The following is a 19,121-nucleotide window of genomic DNA, read 5'->3' as shown; positions in this document are numbered from 1 at the left end:
CAAGCAAGAAACCTACTGCTGTCCCATTTTACAGCTAAGGAGACTGAGGAACAGAGAGGAGAAGGGGCATGCTGCCCATCAGTGGGAGAGCCTGAATTTAGATTTCTCCGGATCCCAGGCCCAGGCCTTTAATCACTGTGCTGTCCTACCTCTTGGCCAAGGTTCTATTGTTTAAGTCATGAGCTCTGACACTTGCTGTGGGGCCTTTTTGTGAGACTCTTCACTGCTTCTAGATTCTGCAAAATGGGGTTCCATTGCTCCAATAGGCTGTGAGGACTGAAATAAGCTGGGGGAAGCCCCAGGTTCCTGGGCAGAGCTCAATAAAAAGGTCTGCTTCTCCATTTCCACCTGGAAAGATCCCAATCCCAGGGTTCCTGGCTGGTGCAGAGCCAAGGCCACCCCAAATCCACTAGAAGAAGCCCGACCCAAAGGTGTTCTGTGCATGCTACCCCTGCCCCAGTGATCCTAACAAGAATAGCTCTCCTTTGCAGGCATCCACTTTGCACCAGGAGTCCCACTAGGACCCTACATGCTCACAGTGACCCCAGGGAGACACAACTCTTATGCTCTGGTTATAAATCAGGAAACCCATCAGTGGAACCTAAGGTAAGCCCCTCAGGAATAGAAAGGAAGTAAAGCTTGCTGCTTGGGTAACTGGAGGAAAGCGTATCAGAGAGACAATTGTTATGCCCAGTTCTACCTTCAAAACAGACTTGGAAGCTGATTACGTCTCATCACCCAAGTTACACAGGTCCAGACCCCACTGCCCGTCTGAATGACAGCACTAGCCTCCCGTGCTGTCAGTCCGCCACAACTCTCCCTTCCTTTGGTGCACGTCCACATGGCACCCAGGGCAATGCCTTTCACCAGTGTTTGATCATGTCACTGGAGCTCCCAGGGTCTCCTGAACAAAAGCCAGGCCCTCGCAATGGCTCACGGCCCTGCATGTCTGGCCTTGTGGCCTCTCTGACATGATCTCCTATACCTGCCCTTGCACTCTGCTCTTGCCTCCTCACTCTTTCTAGAACATTTTAAACCACTTCCAGCCCAGGCCTTCCTGCTTCCTCTGCTCAGAATGCTTTCCCCTTGGACACCAGCATGCTTCAAATACCTCCCCTCCCACCCTGTGTAAAAAAGACACCTCTTGTTCTCTTATTTCCCACCTCCTACCCTGCTTATCACTTCTGCTCTTCAGCACTGCATTTTATATTCATTTGTGGATTTATTTATTGCCTGTCCCTCTATCAGAGCATAAGCTCTTGGAACGCAGGATCTTCTATCTTGTTCATCTGGTACCTCACCACCCAGAACAGTCCTTGACAGTCATTTATGGGTTATCTGTGGGGTTCCCTGGGGCAAAATTTCTGGACAACCAGATACTGGCCAACTGAACTAATTCCCTCTGGAAATGGTAAATGTGAAACATACAGAGCAGCAGCAGTTGGTGGGATATGGGGCAGAAATCAAAAGCCATAAGGCCACAGAAACTATGAGACAACAGATGTCATAGGCCAGCAGAAGTCATGGGAATATAGATGTCATGGGGTATGAGAAACTGGGGAACAACACATATCATAGGCAGCAGAAATGAGGGGACAACAGATGTCATGGGTCACCAGAAACCAGGGGACAACTGATGTCATGCAATAGCAGAAGCCAGGAGATAGAATACAGCCTCCACCTGGGAGGCACCTTTGTCTGCTTTGTTCTACAGAGTATCTCATGTGCCTAGAGGAGGGCCTGGTGCATAGCAGGTGCTCAGGAAATGATGAATGAATGAAAGGTAGAGCAGAGCAAAGAGAAGCATTAGTTGGCATAAGAAGGAGTAGCTAAAGCAGAGGAGGCAGAAACTGAGGCCACCTGTTGCTCCTGCACCAGTGAAGGATGAAGAGGACACTGCTGATGGAGAGGACAGGCTGATGGGTCAGCAGCAGATCTGAATGCCACTCTAGTTCCACATGAGCCTGGCAGTATTGTGGTGACTGTTTTCTGTCTTACATCCCCATATAGCCAGACAATAAAACCCATTAACCAAGATTAAACTGGGGACTTCTCTAGTCCTTGCAACCCCAAATAACCTGCTAATAGGGAAAGCTTTCTGGAAGAGGCACCCTGTAAGGGGAGTCTCAGAATGAGCGTCCCCTTGACTCCTTTTCATTTTTTTAAACAGCTGTATTGAGATATACCTTACATACCACAGGAAGCACTCATTTTGTTGTGTATATTTTATCAAAATTAAAAAAAAACAGAATAAGGCTCACTTGTTTTAAGTATACAATTCAATGGGGACTTAGGGTCTGAGTTGGCAGGGGCATGGGAGGGTATACTGGCTGCAAAGACACGGTGATGAGGAAGCACAAGGCATGTCTGGGGAAGGGTGAGTTGTCCAGCATGGATTGGGTGAGTGCCGAGTATAGAGGGTGGAGGGTGAAAAGCATATACAAAGTCCGTGTGCAAAAAGCCTATGAACCAAACTCTGGCTAAGAGTCTAGATTTGATGTGGTAGGCCTCAGAAAGCAAATGGTCTGCCCAAAGCGACTGGTGGTGCCTACAGAGGTCAGGAGGCCTGGGTTCCAGGGCCAGCTCCACCATTATAGGAGGTGTGACCCTCGGCAAGTCACCCTCCCTCTGTTGGATCCATGCTCCTCCTCTGAGGGAGAGGCCTGCCTCTGTCACCTCTCAACGTCCCTTGCAGCTCTAACTTTCCCTAAACAAATGCAGTAAAGAGCAAGGGCTAGGAGCCAGTTTGACTATGAATCCTGGTTCCTCTACTTGTTAGTTGTGTGACCCTGGGCTCATCTCTAGGACAAGGGCAACAACATCTGGACCTAACAAGGCTGTTAAAAGGCCAAATGCAGAGACAAACATAAAGTGCTCAGCATGGAGTCTGCATGTCACAGAGGCTCAGTACATGCCCATATTGCTGATGCCTTGTGTTAGGTGATGCCCATAAGATGTCTCAGGGCAATATTGTAAAGTAATAAGCATAAAAGTTGAGATCCACACTCAGTTGCACTGTTTTCAAAGTAACATTTAGTCATGGACAGACCCACAGCCTTGTGTCTGGGATGAAAGGGGATAAAATGCATTCACCAGAAAAATGCTTGGTTTCCCCTAGCAACCAAGAATGCAGAGAAAGCCCCTGGTGTTCTGAACTGGCACGGCAAACTTGCTGTTAGGAACTCGGCATTGAGGGGGCAACCTGGCTCTACGCCAGCTCCAAACCTTGGGTATCCAAATCCTGTAACTCATTCAAGCTTGCCACTTCAATCCACAGAACCAAATGTTCACTTGAGTTTTCTTCCCTACTTGCCTATGGGATTTTCCTGTTTGTAGCAGAGAGAAACAAACCAAATCTCTGAGTATCAGTGAGCACTCAAAATTGGAAAACCAAAGCTTAGTTTTGTGACTTATTCCTGCTGCTTAACCTGGAACTCATACCTAGAAAGATCACTTTTTATAATTATAGAGGGATAGAATGAATGGACAGACTGTGTAAGCTGAGGTACCAAGTGATGAATTGGAAGGGTTACCTTACGCTGAACAATTTCCAAAATTATTTCAGGTAATTAGCATTATACTTTGAGGAGTTTCATAGCTCTGGGAAAAGGGGTCAGGAGGATCTCAGTTCAAAGCCTAGCTTGGCTAAACTGGCTGTGTGACCTTGGGCTAGTCACTTAGCCTCTCTGAGCCTCCCTTATCACTGCTTTCTCATCCAAGACCATCACATCCCACTTCACAGTTACTTGTCTAGCATCTGTCTTCTCTACCACCCGTAAAGGCAAAGGCTATATCTGTCTGTCTATTGAAGCGCTGCCAGCCCAAGCAGGGGCAGGATCCCCACAGACTCCAACTCCTGCTTTCCCTTCCCACGCCCCTGCTGCTGGCCTGGGAGCTGCCCCTTTGGGTTTGGTAAGGTCCCTTTCAGCCCTAAGAACTTCAATGAGAACTTTTTCTTCTGCAGGCCACTGGCTAAAATGTCTGCAGGCCAATGTCTACATCTGACCTAGAAATGAACTGCAAGGCTGTTTCTGTTTCCATCTTGATTCAAGAACTCCACAAAGGAAGCAGTTGTATTCAATTAAGTGGGGAAGCTATAAATCCTTTACGCCCACAGAACTGGAGTGATTTCTACTAAGATCCATATATCAGAATGCGCAACGCAATCTATGACAGCAGCCCTATGTGGAAGAGGAAAGAAGGTGTGAAGGAGAAAGCAGCTTATTTTTGTGGGCAAGAAGAGTTTTAGAGTAAAGAGAGATAAAACACCATAAATTTCCATCTCTCAGGGAGTTTATAGTCTGGTAATGGAAAGAGACAGGTAAAGCAGGTATTTATTTTATTTTACACTACGATGAAAATGCGGTATCACAGAAGCACCTAAGCCAGTCTGGAGAATAAGGGTATAAATGAAAACAAGGGCTGACCCTCATCAGTAGGTTCCTTCCGTCTCCATGCCCACCATTATTACATCTGTAGTTGGGCCCTGAACAACACAGGTTTGAACTGCATGGGTCCACTTACATGTGGATTTTTTTCAATAAATACACTGGAAATTTTTGGGAGATTTGCAACAATTTGAAATTTTGTTTTTCTCTAGCTTATTTCATTGTAAGGATACAATATATAATACATATAACACACTAAATATGTATAAATTGGCAGTTTGTGTCATTGGTAAGGCTTCTGGTCAAGAGTGGGCTATTAGTAGTTAAGTTTTTGGGGAGTCAAAAGTGGACTTTTGACTATGTGGGAGGTTGGCGCCCCTGACTCCCACATTGTTCAAGGATCATTCTTTTCTTTACACAGAATATTTCTCATGCTTCCTATCTACTTTCCCACTGTAATTACTTTCTGTTAACCTCCCTGATCACACTATATAATGTGACCTCACCAGGCCACTTGCTCTTCCTGGAGCATGTGTCTTCCTATCTCTGTGCCTTTGCTCACGCTGTTCCCTCTGCCTAGAATATACTTCCTCCACTTCTCTACCCATTGAAACCTTATGTTTCAAAGACCTGGTCACCTCATTCATTCATTTGTTCATTCATTCATTCATTCAACAAGTATTTTCTGAGTGCTTACTACGTCCCTAGCACTGTGATGGGTACCAGGGATATAATGGGGAACCAGCCATAGCCCATATCCTCAAGCTGTTTACCGGTTACTATAAGGAGTAATATGTGTGTGGTAGACCCAGGGGGTGCTGTGGGTCCAGAGAAAGGTGCTAGCTCAGCCTGTGGGGGTGGGGAGGGCAGTATTCAGGAAAGGCTTCCTGGAAGATGACACTTATAATCTGAGTTCTGAAAAATGAGGTGAAAATGGAGAGAGGTGTATATGAATGTGTGTGAACATATATAATTGTGGCCATAACAGTAGCTGACTTTCTGGGAGGCAGGCACTGGGCAAGCTCTTCAGAGGTATTAACTCCTTTAGTCCTCTCAACCCTTTGCAGTGAGTACTATTAACTTTCCCATTGTCTAGATGAGGACTCTGAGGTACAGAGAAGTTAAGAACTTGCTCCTGGTCACACAGCTACTAAGTGGCAGAGCCGGGATCACATTCAGTGTGACCCCAGACCCATGCTTTCTACTACTACTTGGCTGTCTTATGCTGTTGGAGGTATTCTGCCCCTTCCTCTTTTCACTTACGAATTCATTTATCATGGACATATTTCCAAGTGGCACAGCTCAGATTTCATTCTATTTAATGGCTGCAGATGATGTCACTGGATTTTGAGCAGAGAAATGACCTGATCAGATTTGTCCCTGGGAAAGAGCCCTCGGTAGACAGCAGGCGGCCACCTCGGGGCGGGAAAGCAGTGTTGAGGCCCTGGGGAGGGAGGGGGAGGCCTAAGCTCTGGCTGAATAGGAAAGACAAAGAGGGGGCCGGGAATGTGAGAGGACGTTGGAGTCCCATTCTCCAATGGGAGAAGGAAATGGGAGAGGGGAGCCTCCGGACCTCTTTCTTACAAGCCCTCTTACAGACTCAGGCAGCCTCAGGCCTGCGTGCTGTAATCCTCCCTCAGCACGCTCCAGCTAGCACTTCCAATTAAGAGCGAGTGATCCTCAGTCTCAGTTCCACTGAGCTGTGCAGAGGTGCTGCCTGTGGAATTCTTAATTCTTGGAATAATCTTCACCCAGAAGGGTCACATCTATTCTACCCAAAGTGCGAAAAACAAAACAAAAACCCTACAAGCTACCAGTAGCTCTGCTTTAGCACTGTCCCCTAATAATGCCCCATTCAACCTCCCCATACTCTACTTGCCAGTCCTAACTCATCTACTCCAAGCCAGTCCCAGTCTATCCACCTCTCTCTATTGTCGCCTTCCCCTGGGCCAAGCCACATCCTCTCTCACCTGGAAGACTGCAACAGCCTCCTTACTGTCTCCCAAGTCCATGCCAGCATAAGGTCTAACTATCTTTAACCTTAGTTTTCCTATCTATAAAATTGGTGTACGAACACTCATCTCACAGGACTGGTTATATAATGAATGGAAAGCTCTGGTCTGGAGTGGTTTCTTAATAGATGACAGCTCCTTTCCTCAGTCAGCTAGAAAGGTCAGGACTGTCTTTCATACCCCTTCAGAGGCCTTTGGATCCCCCTACCTCTCTTAAACTCACTTTCCACCTAAAAGCTTCTTGCCTTGTTTCTTTCCTCATGCCTCCTTCCATGTAGTGAAAACTTCTGTAGCTTTGTACCTCTGGCCTCTTTCTACCTCCCTATTTGCTTCTCCTCTACATCTGTGGATTTGAAACATGAAATAGGCAAGTATAACTCATGCCCTTCTCTGCTTCTCTTAGGAGTCAGCCTGCCTGCAGGGAGCATGCACCCCACTGTGCTCTCTACCAGGGATCTAGCACTGCCTGCACCTGGGCAGGTGGGGACACCTGTGCAATTTTGGTCTTCAGCATTAGCACACATCCTGCTCCACTGTTTCTCCGAACAGTAATAATGGTGACATTCTGTTCTCCAGTTCCTTGCCTTTTGTCTTAATTCTCAGTTGGTCCAGAACTCAGGCCAAACGAAGGAGTGCTATTTATTTGCCCCTTCCACCCCCAACAGGAGGGAGCAGCAGGAGAAAACCCTATCCTGTGTTCTTCACTTGTTAATGGAGTTTCTCAGGGCCTCAGTCAAGTCTGGTGCTGGGTGCTGTGAGAATCAATCGATAAACGACTGACAAATATTTATTGAGCTCCTGATACAGCCATGAAAAGAACTCATTTTTGCTCAGAGTTTCTTAGTACTTCTGAAATGCCTAAAAGCATTTCAGGTGTTATCTGAATTCTACCAAGGGCCAAGTATACATTCACCATTTTGATCGTCTTCACCACCATTTGCAAGATTAGGGCATGCCCTTGTCTTTAACCATCTGGCTGTGATCTTACTTCCTTCATTCAGTGTTTTTACTGCACATCTACTAGGTGCCAGGTGGTAATTAATGAAGGCACTGCTGGTATAGCAGTAAACCAGGCAGATGACATCCCTACACTCTGGCCTGGCAATCCAGTTAGGGCTATGAGGGAAACCAATGGGGAGTTGAACGGACTTGGGGGAAGGATATGTCAAAACAGGGTGGTCTGGGAAGGCCTCTCCAAGGAGGGGCATCTGGATCCTCAGTGCTGAGAAAGCACTGGTTCATTCCAAGTGTGGGGGAAGAGGCTCTTAATAATGCTGTGAGATGGGTATTAATATTATTCCCCTTTTCTTTATCTCCAGGGAAGCCAGGAAGGCTACAAATGCTTCCTCTGGGGCCAAAGAGGTAACTATTGGCATCAGGTTATGAGTTCAGGTCCGGACTCTGAAACCCCAACTATTATCACCAAAACCACTTGCCTCAAGGTCCTACCTAGCACTTTTTAAAAAGAATCTTACCTTGGAGAGCTTCAGCAAAGTGGCATGCAACATGCCCTCAAGAAGCTTCCAGTCTAATTTGAGAAAACATCTTTATGCAGGAAACACAAATCACACGAGGCAGGTCAGAAGTTGATTTAGAGGATTAATACAATTTCAAATTTAAAAAACCCAGTGGGATTTGTTTTGGAACATGACATGACTCCCAATTTCCTGTGGGGAAATAAACCCATATAATATATTTATTTATTTATTAATCCATTTATTTAACAAACATTTAGAAGTTGTCAAGCTCTGTTGTAAATGCTTTTCAAATATTAATTCTTTCAAACTTCACAATTCATTTAATACTCATAGCAATCTTATAAGTTAATACAATCACTAACCTGCTTTACAGTTGAGGGAATCAAGGCAAAATAGGTCGGATGACTTGCTGGGAAACACTCTAGCAAGTGGTGGAACCAGAATTCAAAACTATGTCATCTGGCCCTGGAACTTTTGCTCTTAACTGTAAGCTGAATTTATGAGCATGATTTATATAATTGAATTTATATATATAATTATATTTGGTCTCTTTGTCTCTTTCTGCTTCACATGAACTTGTTTCCAGGAAATTGTGATGATCTGATTTAAATGCAGAATTGATAATTTCCCCCAAATTTGGTCTAGGGGGCCCTTCCTTGGGAGGCTTTGAAGAGGTAGACCATTATTCTCTAGGGAGGCTGAAACTGAGATCTCTCAGAGGTCTGTGTTATGTGCATCAGGGTAGACCCACTATACAGGCAGCTAGGTGCCAGGGACAGAAGAAAGAAAATTAGGCTGCCATTATTAGCTCATGACCCACAGTCACACATGCAGATGCTCCAGACCATGTGTTGGGCTGGCAGTGGAACTGCACTTCACAAGAGTCAGGGTGAGGGATACACTATGGGTTATTTAGTGATGATTCTTTCCAGGAACAAAGAAAAACCACCTAATAAATAAATGAAATTCTCCTGAAAGAATAGGCTGAGTGAAAATTGCCTAGAAAAGTTTGAAAGGAAAATAAAAGACGATAGGGGAAAGCAGATGCCTTTGTTAGTTATTAAAACATACACCACACAGATAGTCATCAAAGCGGCAATGGCACAGAACCCCCTTCTCTCCTCCACCTGCACTGTGTCCAGCTGGGGCTAATCCTCTGTGCCCTACCATGATCCCTTCTAGTTGCTGGCCCCTGGAATCAGCAGAAAGTTCAACACCAGAACAGACAGCCTGGAAAGAGACCTGCTGCTGATGACAGAGTTTCTGGGTCATGCAACCCAAGACCCAAGACAGAAAACCCTGTAAAGTTGTCCCCTGGAGTTATGAAACACCGTGCCTCTGCCTCCAAACATAGAATAAGATAGGGTCTCATACAGGTGGCATAGATGAGGAAAGGAAGAAGAGCTCAGTAAACAGGATGGGGACAACTGGTTAAATATGTGAAAAGAAAATTAAGTTACATCTTTATCTTACACCCAAACTCAAACAGGTTAGAGAGTGATAATTTAGTGTGAAATATGAAACCATTACAACAATGAGAACTAGAACCCTCATTTTCCTAATCTGAATAATGGGGGGAAATAGTAACTAACTTGAAGCATTGTTATGGGGATTAAGAGAGATCCAAGTTAGCATAATGCCGGGCACTTTAGTAAAAGAGGGTTGAGGGAAGATGTAGCTGAGAAACTTGCCCAAATCTAGCTATACCAGGAGGACAGATGCAGTCAGCAGGAAGGGTGTGCCCCCTCTAGTAATCTGGGGATTCCAGGCAAACTGATAACAGGGAGAGGAAAAGCCTCTCCTACCAACTGGAAGAGGAATGGTCCATGGAGTCAGGTTCCTCCATCTGTCAGCACCAGGGAACAATAATTCACAGCAAGTACACTGTCTGCAGCTGCAGCAATTTTAGAAGCAGAAGGAGACTTGAACAGAGCTCACAGACCTCAGACTTTCACCCTGGGCTGAGTTCCCTTCATCCAGGATCCTTGAATGGAAGAACCCTACCCAAGCACCATAGGCTGAGCTCTCTCCAGAACACTCAGGACAGCTGGGTTCACAATGCCTGTCCACCCCCACCCAAGGCACCCAAGTTCTCACTGGCAGAAAGTTCTGCCTTGGACTGAACTGAAATCACTGTTCTTCCCACCCTCTACTTTACTTCCACTCACTGGGGGCCTCACTGGTGAATTCCACCAAACACTAAATAAGAACAATACCCAGCTTGCATAATCTCTTCTAAAGAACTGAAGAAGTGGGAGCACTGCCTATCTCATTTAGTTAGGCTGGAATAACCTTGATACCAAAGTCTGACAAATAAGCAACAGAAAAGAAAATCACCAGATCTCATTCAAAATGTTAAAATCCTAGTCAAAAAGGTGAGCAGAAATAATCCAGCAATAAAGGTGCTATAGGACATCTTAAATTGTATTTATTCCAGAAATACAAAAATCAATGTAGTTCACCATGTTAACAAATTGAGAAAGAAGAAACATCTGACCATCTGAGCAGATGCAGAAAACATGTTGAAACCACTTCCACTTATAACTAAGAAAAAAAAAAAGAAACACTCAGCAAACTGGGAATAGAAAGGAACTTTAATCTGATACATAGATTATCTACCAAAACCCTATAGTAAACATTACACCTAATTGTCAAGTGTGGACAGCTCCTCCATGAAATCTGGAAAAGGTTGGATGCCCACTATCCTTTCTTTAATTCATTTTTGTACTGAGGTTTTATTCAGGATAGTAGGCAAGGAAAAAAAAAAAGGAACAAAAGGATTGGAAAAGAATAAACAAAAAACTGTTACTTGTACCTACTCCAGTTGTATATGGTGTTTCCAAAAGAATCTATACTTTTTTTTGAATTACTAAGAGAACTTAGTAAGATTTCTAGACACAAAATCATATGCAAAATGCAAATATTTTTTTCCAAAATGTAACCAACAGAGCATTAACTTAAAAGAAATGTATATATTTATATACACACACACATACCATTTATAATACCATTCAAAATGTCAAATAATTATGAATATATCTAACACAAGATGTGTAAAACCACCAAGAGAAAATTAGGAAACTATGTCACAAGAAGTTAAAGATATTCTAAATAATGAAGAGAGATACCATGTTCATGGAAGACTAAATATTATACCTTCCACCCTCTAGGGGAAAGTAGAGAGTTCAGCTAGCAGTTCAGAGCAATCTGGGCTTATATTCCATCACCTATTGTTTCTAAAATGTGTGACTGGGAATTCCACCAACTCCTCTGAACCTCAGCTTCCTCACCTGTAAAACAGGAATAGCCATTCTGTCTAGTTGTTAGGAGTCAGTGGATGTGAAAGCACTTTACTATGGAGTGTTGTATAAATACAGGGATTCTTATGACTAGCATTACTGCCCCTTGGTCTGAGGATGGGGAAAAGTTCTTTTCCCTAGATTAGGCCAGCTGTGTCCTTGCTTCTGCTCATCAATTTTTCATCAAGGGCATTGCTGAGAGCTTACTCTGTGCATAAGATTTCCTCATTCAGTCCTCATAGCAGCCAAAAGGCTGGTGCTATATTAGCCCCATTTTACAGATGAGAAAACGGGAGGCTAAATCAAGCAACCTGTCATTCATAAATTCATTCATTCACTTATTCAACATTCATGAGTTCCTTCTACGTGCTAGGAGCTGTGCATACCCTGTGAATAAGACAGACATGTTCCTTGCTCTATTAGGACTGACAGTCTAGTTGGAAAGATAGCCAAAAATCATACCACAACTAGTAAGCCAGCAGAACCAAGATTCAGACTCAGGTCTGTTAGGTACTGCAGTCCATTCCTTTAACCACTCCCTGAAGGTGCCCTCCTCAAATTCCTCTGCTCTCTTGTGATGTAATAATTTCTAATGTCTGTTCTGCTGGCAATGGCAAGTTTCAATGCAAAGCTGCTGCACAAATTGAGAGCTGTCAGCTTCAATCCTGGCCCATGCGATCCTCATGCATTATCACTGGAGAATTACAGCAGGGAAGATGAATGCATAAAAGAGGAGAGGCATCCTGCTCCCCCACCCACCCACAGCATCAGTGGCATTGTTCCCAACAAGTGTGTGCCTGAGTCCTCTGCCACCATTAATGGCAGAAGTGAGTCACTTATAAATAAGATATGGGAGCTTTATTATAATTACATCCCAAGATTCAGAAATGTTCAGCATCACTGTGAAAGGGAGGGCAGCAGGTGACTGGGGCTTGAATGATCCTTTGCCAGGTACATCTTTCAGATAAAACGTCTTGGATCAGGAGCAATTACAGCTAATGCCTAGCCTGAATGCTAATGAGAATTACTTACAATTGCATGTAATTCTTTGTCATTTATACTACCCACTTTTTTCTTCTTTTCTATCCTGGCATTAATCATGAGAAATAGACACTGGGAACATGATTAATGGCCATTTTTCAGATGAGGAAACTGATGCTCCAGGTCACTCAGCTCAAAGGGCCAGGGCCAGGGTCCTAACCCTGAACTTTTATCACTCCACCATTCCATCTTTAAGGGAAAAATATTTCAGAACTCTGGATGTTATCCACTCACCTAGAAGGTGTACAACATATACTAAGTTAAGTCTAGGACAATCTGAAAGACAGCTGGGATGTTTTGTTCTGTTTGCCTTTGCCTCGGTGAGGATAGGGCAGCTATGGGTAGATGTTATGAAATGAACTTCAAACTGACCCCTTGCCATTCTACAACCACTAAGAGGCCCACATTTGTCCCTTGGGGACCTGAGAAATGACCATGAAGATAGAACCTGAGCTTAAAGATAGGGAAGAGCCTTTTTCCTGCCCACACAGGTGAGAAAACTGTCCCAAATCCATGCCCCTCAGAACCAAGCCATAGCACAATGTTCAAGCTACAGAGTGAAGGAGTGAGGTTAGCCATAAATAAGTCTGCACTGAGACTTTGGGTTTTGGGCTATTTAAAGCTGGAGACTGCAATAAGACTTTGGGACACACTTGTATATCTAGCCCTAGAGCTACTCCCACTTTACAGATGAGAAAGCAAGAGGCTTGCACAGGTGGGGCAGCTTGCCAGGTGGCAGAGCCAGGATACAAAGCTGGGCCTGCTTGACCTTAATAATGACAATAATGACAGCTAATATTTAAATAGCACTTTTATATATTACAATTTAGGTCTATGCACATGAACACAATTCTCTCATCAACCCAGTAAGGAAGGTTCTATGGATACTATTATTCTAAAAATGGGGAAACTGAGGGACAGAGAGTATAGCAACTTGCCCACTTGCCCAAGACCACAGAGCTCATGACAGTGCTGGGATTTGAGTCAGCTCCAGAATCCACATTTATGATCCTTTTGCTATGCCTCCTCTTTGTTTTGGAAAGGCCACATCATTTCCACGAGGCACAGCTTGATTGTAAAAAGGAAGGTGCGAACATGGAGTTCTGAGAGTCCAAGGGCAGGAGGTTCCGAGACAAATTCTTCTTCCCTTAGACACCTTGCTGAGGGCCAGGAGGGACCAATCCAGCACAGGACTGCCCACACTCCTCTGGGCTGCAGGCTAGGTAGGTAGGCACTTCCAGTTTCCACCTAGCTCTTAAGTCATGGACAAGGAGGGCCGGGCTATCTTCTGCCTAGGCAAAATTCTTGTAAATGGTACCAGCCCTTCCCTCCCTCCCCACAGACTCTTCCTCCACCAGGGGAAATGCCTCTTGAGATAGCCAGGCAGCCTCAGGCTAACTTGGCTTGCATGTGGGGGTCCAGCAAGCCCTGAGTCATATCAGGATATTTAATGGGGGTTGTCAGGGAGTCCTGTGGTGATAATCCACTCAACAGCAGGCCTCTTGAAGGTCATCTATCAGAAAGAGTGGTGCAGGGGAATTGGGGACCCTGTTGCCTGGCATCTATTTTCCACCTTTGCTGCTGCCAGCCACAAGCAGGAGGAACCTAAGGTCCCATCCACAACCTGAATTTCACTGATAATCTAGGAGTTAGGGTAAAACCTCTGCTCAAATCCCAACTCTGCCATGGACCATGCAGACAATCTCAGGCAAGTTACTTAACCTCTCTGAACACCTCAATAGACTCTGTTCAACAAAGCTCATAATAATAATGCCTGCTTTGCAAGGCTGCTGTGAGAACTAACTAGGGTAATGCATAATGATACTCTGATCTGTCCACCCTCTCTCCACCTCTCATTCTCTACTGGTTTTTGGCTGATCCAAGAAAAAATAGAAGATTGAAGAACTCAGCCCCCCGGACCCGGACCCCTCTGACCCGCCCATGACTCCCAACTCTCCTCTCCTTCCTGTTCTGGCAACACACTCCAAATATGCTCCCATCACAGAATGAATTCCCAAGCACCCTCCTGCCAGGGGACCTTGCTCACACAATACTCCCAGGGCTGTCCCCTCATACCGGTCTGAGGTGGGAGCCCCCTGCTGGATGACAGGAACCTTGCTTGGAGCATCACCGCAATGCCAGATACCGGGAAAAGCGGTGTCTGGGAGACATCAAGGTATTCGGGGTGGTGTCTCCTGGGGTCGTGTGGGGTGTGGGTAGTAATCACCCAGAAAGAAAAAAGTGACTTCCATGAGGAACAGCCGCGCTCCAGCTCCCGCTCCTGACTTACTTGGTTCCTTCCAGAAAAATCTAAAGCAACTTCCAGAATTTGATCTCGTTCTTGTTCTGAAAGAGCGGTCCCGAGCGGTACCTGGCAGAAACCGCCACCGTTTTTTCAGAGTCCTCTGCGCGGTACAATGGGGAGTTGGTGGTCCGCGCTGCCTAGGCTTGTGGCACAGCTGCAAGAGACCAGGAGGTGGTCTGCCCATTCCCACATCCGACCCCTGGTGACGCTGGCTTTGGTTAAGTGGTTTGGGTCCAGACGACTGAGGCTCAAAACCCTGGCTCTATCCTTGACTCTGTGGTACTCCTAGGCACAACTTTCCCTCTCTGAACCTGTTTCTTCTTCCGTAAAATGACTACAATACTATAATAATATCCATTTCATGAAGTTACAGGGGAATCGAAAGAGATAACGGATGTCCAGCGCCCAGCACAGACAACGCAACCAGCACACGCGCTGTTAACTACGGCTAGTATCAAACTGAGAGCCTGAGGCAGTGGGGAAACTGGAGGCTCACCCTCTCCGCAGCAGAGCCCAGAGGCAGATGCTCGGGGTGCACACCCTGCACACCCGGGTGAAGCCACAGGTGTCTGCGCGTCCGGGTGCTGGGGCCAGAACTCGGTATCAGGAAAGGTGCCGCGGAGTGAGCCGGGCAAAGGGACCCTACTCAGGTCGCCCGTGTCCCTAGGGCCTTAAGCGCGCCCACCCCACGCCAGCTGGCTCCGGGGGTCTTTGCCGCTCCACGGGATGCTCAGACCTAAGCCCGGACAGCGCACGGCCTCGCCCCGCCCCAGCGGCCCCGTTCCGGCCCCTGCCTGCGCTCCGCTGCGACTCACCGGCGCCGGCTCCCGGGAAAGTTTGGTGGTGCGGCGGCCACTGCGGCCAGGCTGCTCCGTGCTCTGCAGCGGCGGCGGGGTTGGCGGGGGTGGCGCAGAGGGAGCCGACTGGGGAGGCGGGGCGCCGGAGGAGGAGCCGCGCGGACAGGGGCCAGCCCGGGAGGGAGGGAGGAAGGCGGAGACCCGGGCCCGCTGGCCTGCAGCGCCCCCACCACGCGCTCCGCGTTCCTAGGGCCTCTCCCACGCCGGGAGGGGGCTCGAAGGGGGGAGCCTGGGGCTCGGACACCTTCTCCCACCTCCCGCCCAGCACCCCAGGCTCGGTCTCTGCGCGGTGGGGTGGCTCCATGGGTTTGAAGAGAGAGGGGCAAGAAGGGTCAGAACCTTCGGGAGAACTGCTTCCCGCTCCCCCACCTCCGCACACACACCTGAGAACAGACAGAAATAGATACGTTAAAGGAGCGGATAGAAACAGAGAAGAGATGTTTAGAAAAGTCAGCCACAGACCGACTTGATACACGAAGACATATAGTTATACCACCTCGCCTTACTCCTGCTAGAGCGCCAAAATAGGAAAAGACAAAGCCCAGGCAGAGGCAGAACTGACATATAGGGACCCTACCCTCGAGGTTTTATGGGGAACTAGAGAGAGACCCCACCACCACAACCACCCCCGACCAATGTGTAGAACTCCACACCCCTCATCTGTTTCGCTCTGCCACATGAGCTCAGGTTTCAAAATACGGTGTGTTTCAACTGGCATCCTGTGCCAGCCTGAGCAGAAAGTTTGGTCGTGGTGGGTTCCAAGGGCGGGGGTGGAGGGTGTGGTTCTTCTGCGGGTCCTGGGAAAGCCCTGGTTCCCAATTCTGGGAGCTTCAGAATACTTACTGGCTGCCTTCAATTTCCAGAGGTGAGAAGAAGGCACCGTTTTTTTTTTCTTAGCTCTAGGAGAAGTCCACTTGAACGTCTAAATAGTTGTCTTCAGATCTTATCTCAGCACTTCAGAAGCGTGACCCAAGTTCTGAGGGAGAGGAAGGCTGTCTGAGAAGGAGAGGGGTGATTGGGTGTGGGCTGGAGCATCACCAAGGTGTGTATCTGGGCAGAGGGCAATTCCATGCATTGGTCATGGGATCCTGTAGAGCTAGGTTGAGGCCCAACTTCACAAGCTGTGTATGGTACATGAGCGATCCATCTTTTTGGCCTCAGGGTTCATATCTGTAAAATGAGGGTTAATAAAAACAGCTGTCATTGTGCCACGCACATTCTTCTGAATGCTACATGTGCTTATTTAATTCTCAGAACACCTTGAATAAGTAGGAACTATTATTATCCCTATTTTACAGAGGAAAAAATGAGTGCAAAGCAGTTAAGTAACTTGCTCAAGGTCACACAGCTGGTATACAGGAAAACTGGCAATCCACTCTATGCAGCCTGGCTACAAGGTCCCAGGTCATAATTACTGTGCTATAATCTTCATTTCAACAGGCTGCTAGAAAGTTCCAAAAGTTCATGTATGTAAAGGATTTAGGAAGTGCTCTATAATGGCAGCTCATAGACCAGTGAGCCTGTCTGCAAGGATGGGATTAAAGAGCTGATTGTGATGCCCAGAGATAGCAGACTTTGCATTGAGGGTAGTCGGCAGGTCATTTTACTATCCTGCGTACCAGCTCTGACCTTTATAACAGAGACAATGGTTTCCCCCATATGTTCCTTTGACCAGTCTTCTGTACATTAGCATAACTCATAACCAGGTCTCACTCCAAATCCACAGTAAGCCCCGTCCATTCCTTGGTGATTCTCCAGGGCCTCCACATTTTACACTTATCAGATTAATGCACCTTTTGGAACTGAGTTAGCCTTGGGGTAGAAACTGTAAGAAACTCTAAGGGAAATGCATTTCCACTTGATTCTGCTAGGAGGCTGACAGGAATGAGAAGGAAAAAGCCTTGGAAATGGCTGGGTCCACTTCCATCCCCCCTCTCTCTCCTTCTGCAATCAGCCTGCTTACTTACTAAAAATGTACAGGTAGCAGAAGAAAAACAATAGCTCACCCTTATGTCAAACTTACTGTGTGTCAGGCTCTGTTCTAAGAATGTTACATAATCTAATACCCTCACAACAATGCTATGAGGTAAGTACTATTATCATCCTATTTTTCAGATGAGAAAACTGAGGCACAGATTGGTAAAGAGAGTTGTTCAGATTCTACAGCCATTCTAAGATCAGACAGGAAGCAGCTCAACCAGGACTAGAACCTGGATCATTTCTGGCTCCACAAGCCTGCTCCTACTTCTTTGTTTGTGGGAAAAAAAATAGAAAGGGGGACAACTTGAGCTCTTGAATAGAGATTAAAAATGCAGATTAAAAAGAGATAGATTAAAAATACTTACTCTGCTATTACCTCTGTGCTTACTCTGCTTCTCTGAGCCTCAATTTCTTCATCTGTAAAATGAAAATAATGATTATGTCATATCCAAGATTTTAGTGATGATTCTTTTATTGCAGATAACATAAACCCAATATAGACAGCTTCAGCCAAAAAGCATTCTGAACTGAAAAATTTAGGAGTTGTGGATTCAGATAGTTCATTCCAGAAACTCAAAAGAAGTTGCCATGAATCTGTCTCCCTCTGTCTCTTCCCTCTGTTTTATTTTGTGTCAGTTTTACTAGCAGGCTGGGTCTTTCCACAGGTAGGCAGAAATGGCCCACTTAGCAACCTCAAGGCAAACAGATCACTTGCTTCCCCATGCTTCCAGCCAGTCACGGGATTGACTCCCATTGGCCTGCCTTGGGTCACATGCACAGCCCAGAAACCACCCCAGTTATTCTCACTGGCCAAACCTGAGTCACATGCCTTTGGCTAGAGTCAGGGAATGGGGTCAGCTCCTCCAAAGTCACAGAGACTAGGAGTGGGTAAGGGACACTCTAAAAGAAAATCAGGGTGCTATTAGAATAAGGGGCATTGGTACTGGACAGACACAAATGCCTGCTTCCTTATGGAGCTCTTAGGATTGCATATGCTCCCATGTGTAAAGTGCTTGGCTCTGGTGGGTGCTCAGGAACTGAGACCCCTCCCCTCTTCCCTATCCCTTGGGCAACAGAATCATGGCTTACCAAATCCAGGCAAATTCCTTCTTTGCTTATCTGGTGAAACTAAGACTGGCCAGAGAGGGAAAGGGACTTGTACCTACGGCGACCCTGCTAACCAGCCACAGAACCCAACAGATCGGTCAGAGAATCCATGTCCCCCAGCTGGAAACAAGTCCTCAGTTAATGTCTCAGCTGAGAAATTTTACATTTCCCACTAACCAAGGGAGTTTTCTTTGCATTTTGCACAGGTAAGACTGGAAATCACAAAGCCCTTACGACTCAGAGGAAATGAATGCCATTAGACTGTGCAACAAGCTATAGACTGGTAGAGCTGGGAAGATTACCCAGTCCAGCCCCCCACCCATCACATTATGAACTCAGCCATTTCCTCTAGGGACTTTGCACTTTGGGTGCTGAGAGACCCAAGTGGTCATTTTTCATATAGCTGCCCAAAGTAGACAAGAAAGCCCTTCCCTTGTTTTATTTCCTGCTCAGTTTGTGAGAGCAAATGTGCATCCTTCAGAGCCAAAGTGGGCCAAATAGCAAGTGTATTGTTTAGAGTTACCAAAAGTCACCCTTTCAACTTGGCTGTGACTCAGTTCCAAAGTTTCTGACCTTGAGAGTTAGTTTGACTTCTCCACTCTAAATTTAGTTAGACTGGCATACTGTGAAGCTTACCTAAGTAAAGGATGGCAG

General features: G+C 46.2%; 1 protein-coding gene across 2 annotated transcripts in view; it reads right to left on the bottom strand.

The window, feature by feature from the left end:
- The window catches only part of HRH1 (histamine receptor H1), an 89,441-nt gene that overhangs the window by 58,766 nt on the left and 11,554 nt on the right, over positions 1–19,121 (bottom strand). The window contains exons 2-4 of one of the 2 annotated variants that reach the window (XM_017655475.3): positions 17,726–17,777; positions 16,224–16,550; positions 15,339–15,763 (exon numbers count right to left, since the gene is read on the bottom strand). In XM_017655475.3, coding sequence (XP_017510964.1) covers positions 15,339–15,684 — 346 coding nt within the window. In that variant the 5' untranslated portion in view covers positions 15,685–15,763; positions 16,224–16,550; positions 17,726–17,777. The remainder of the gene's footprint in view (positions 1–15,338; positions 15,764–16,223; positions 16,551–17,725; positions 17,778–19,121) is intronic. The other variant, XM_073231046.1, reaches the window with a different exon arrangement.

The sequence above is a fragment of the Manis javanica genome, chromosome 3 (genome assembly GCF_040802235.1).
Source record: "Manis javanica isolate MJ-LG chromosome 3, MJ_LKY, whole genome shotgun sequence".
Taxonomy (NCBI): Eukaryota; Metazoa; Chordata; class Mammalia; order Pholidota; family Manidae; genus Manis; species Manis javanica.
This window is presented reverse-complemented; position numbering and strand designations above follow the sequence as displayed.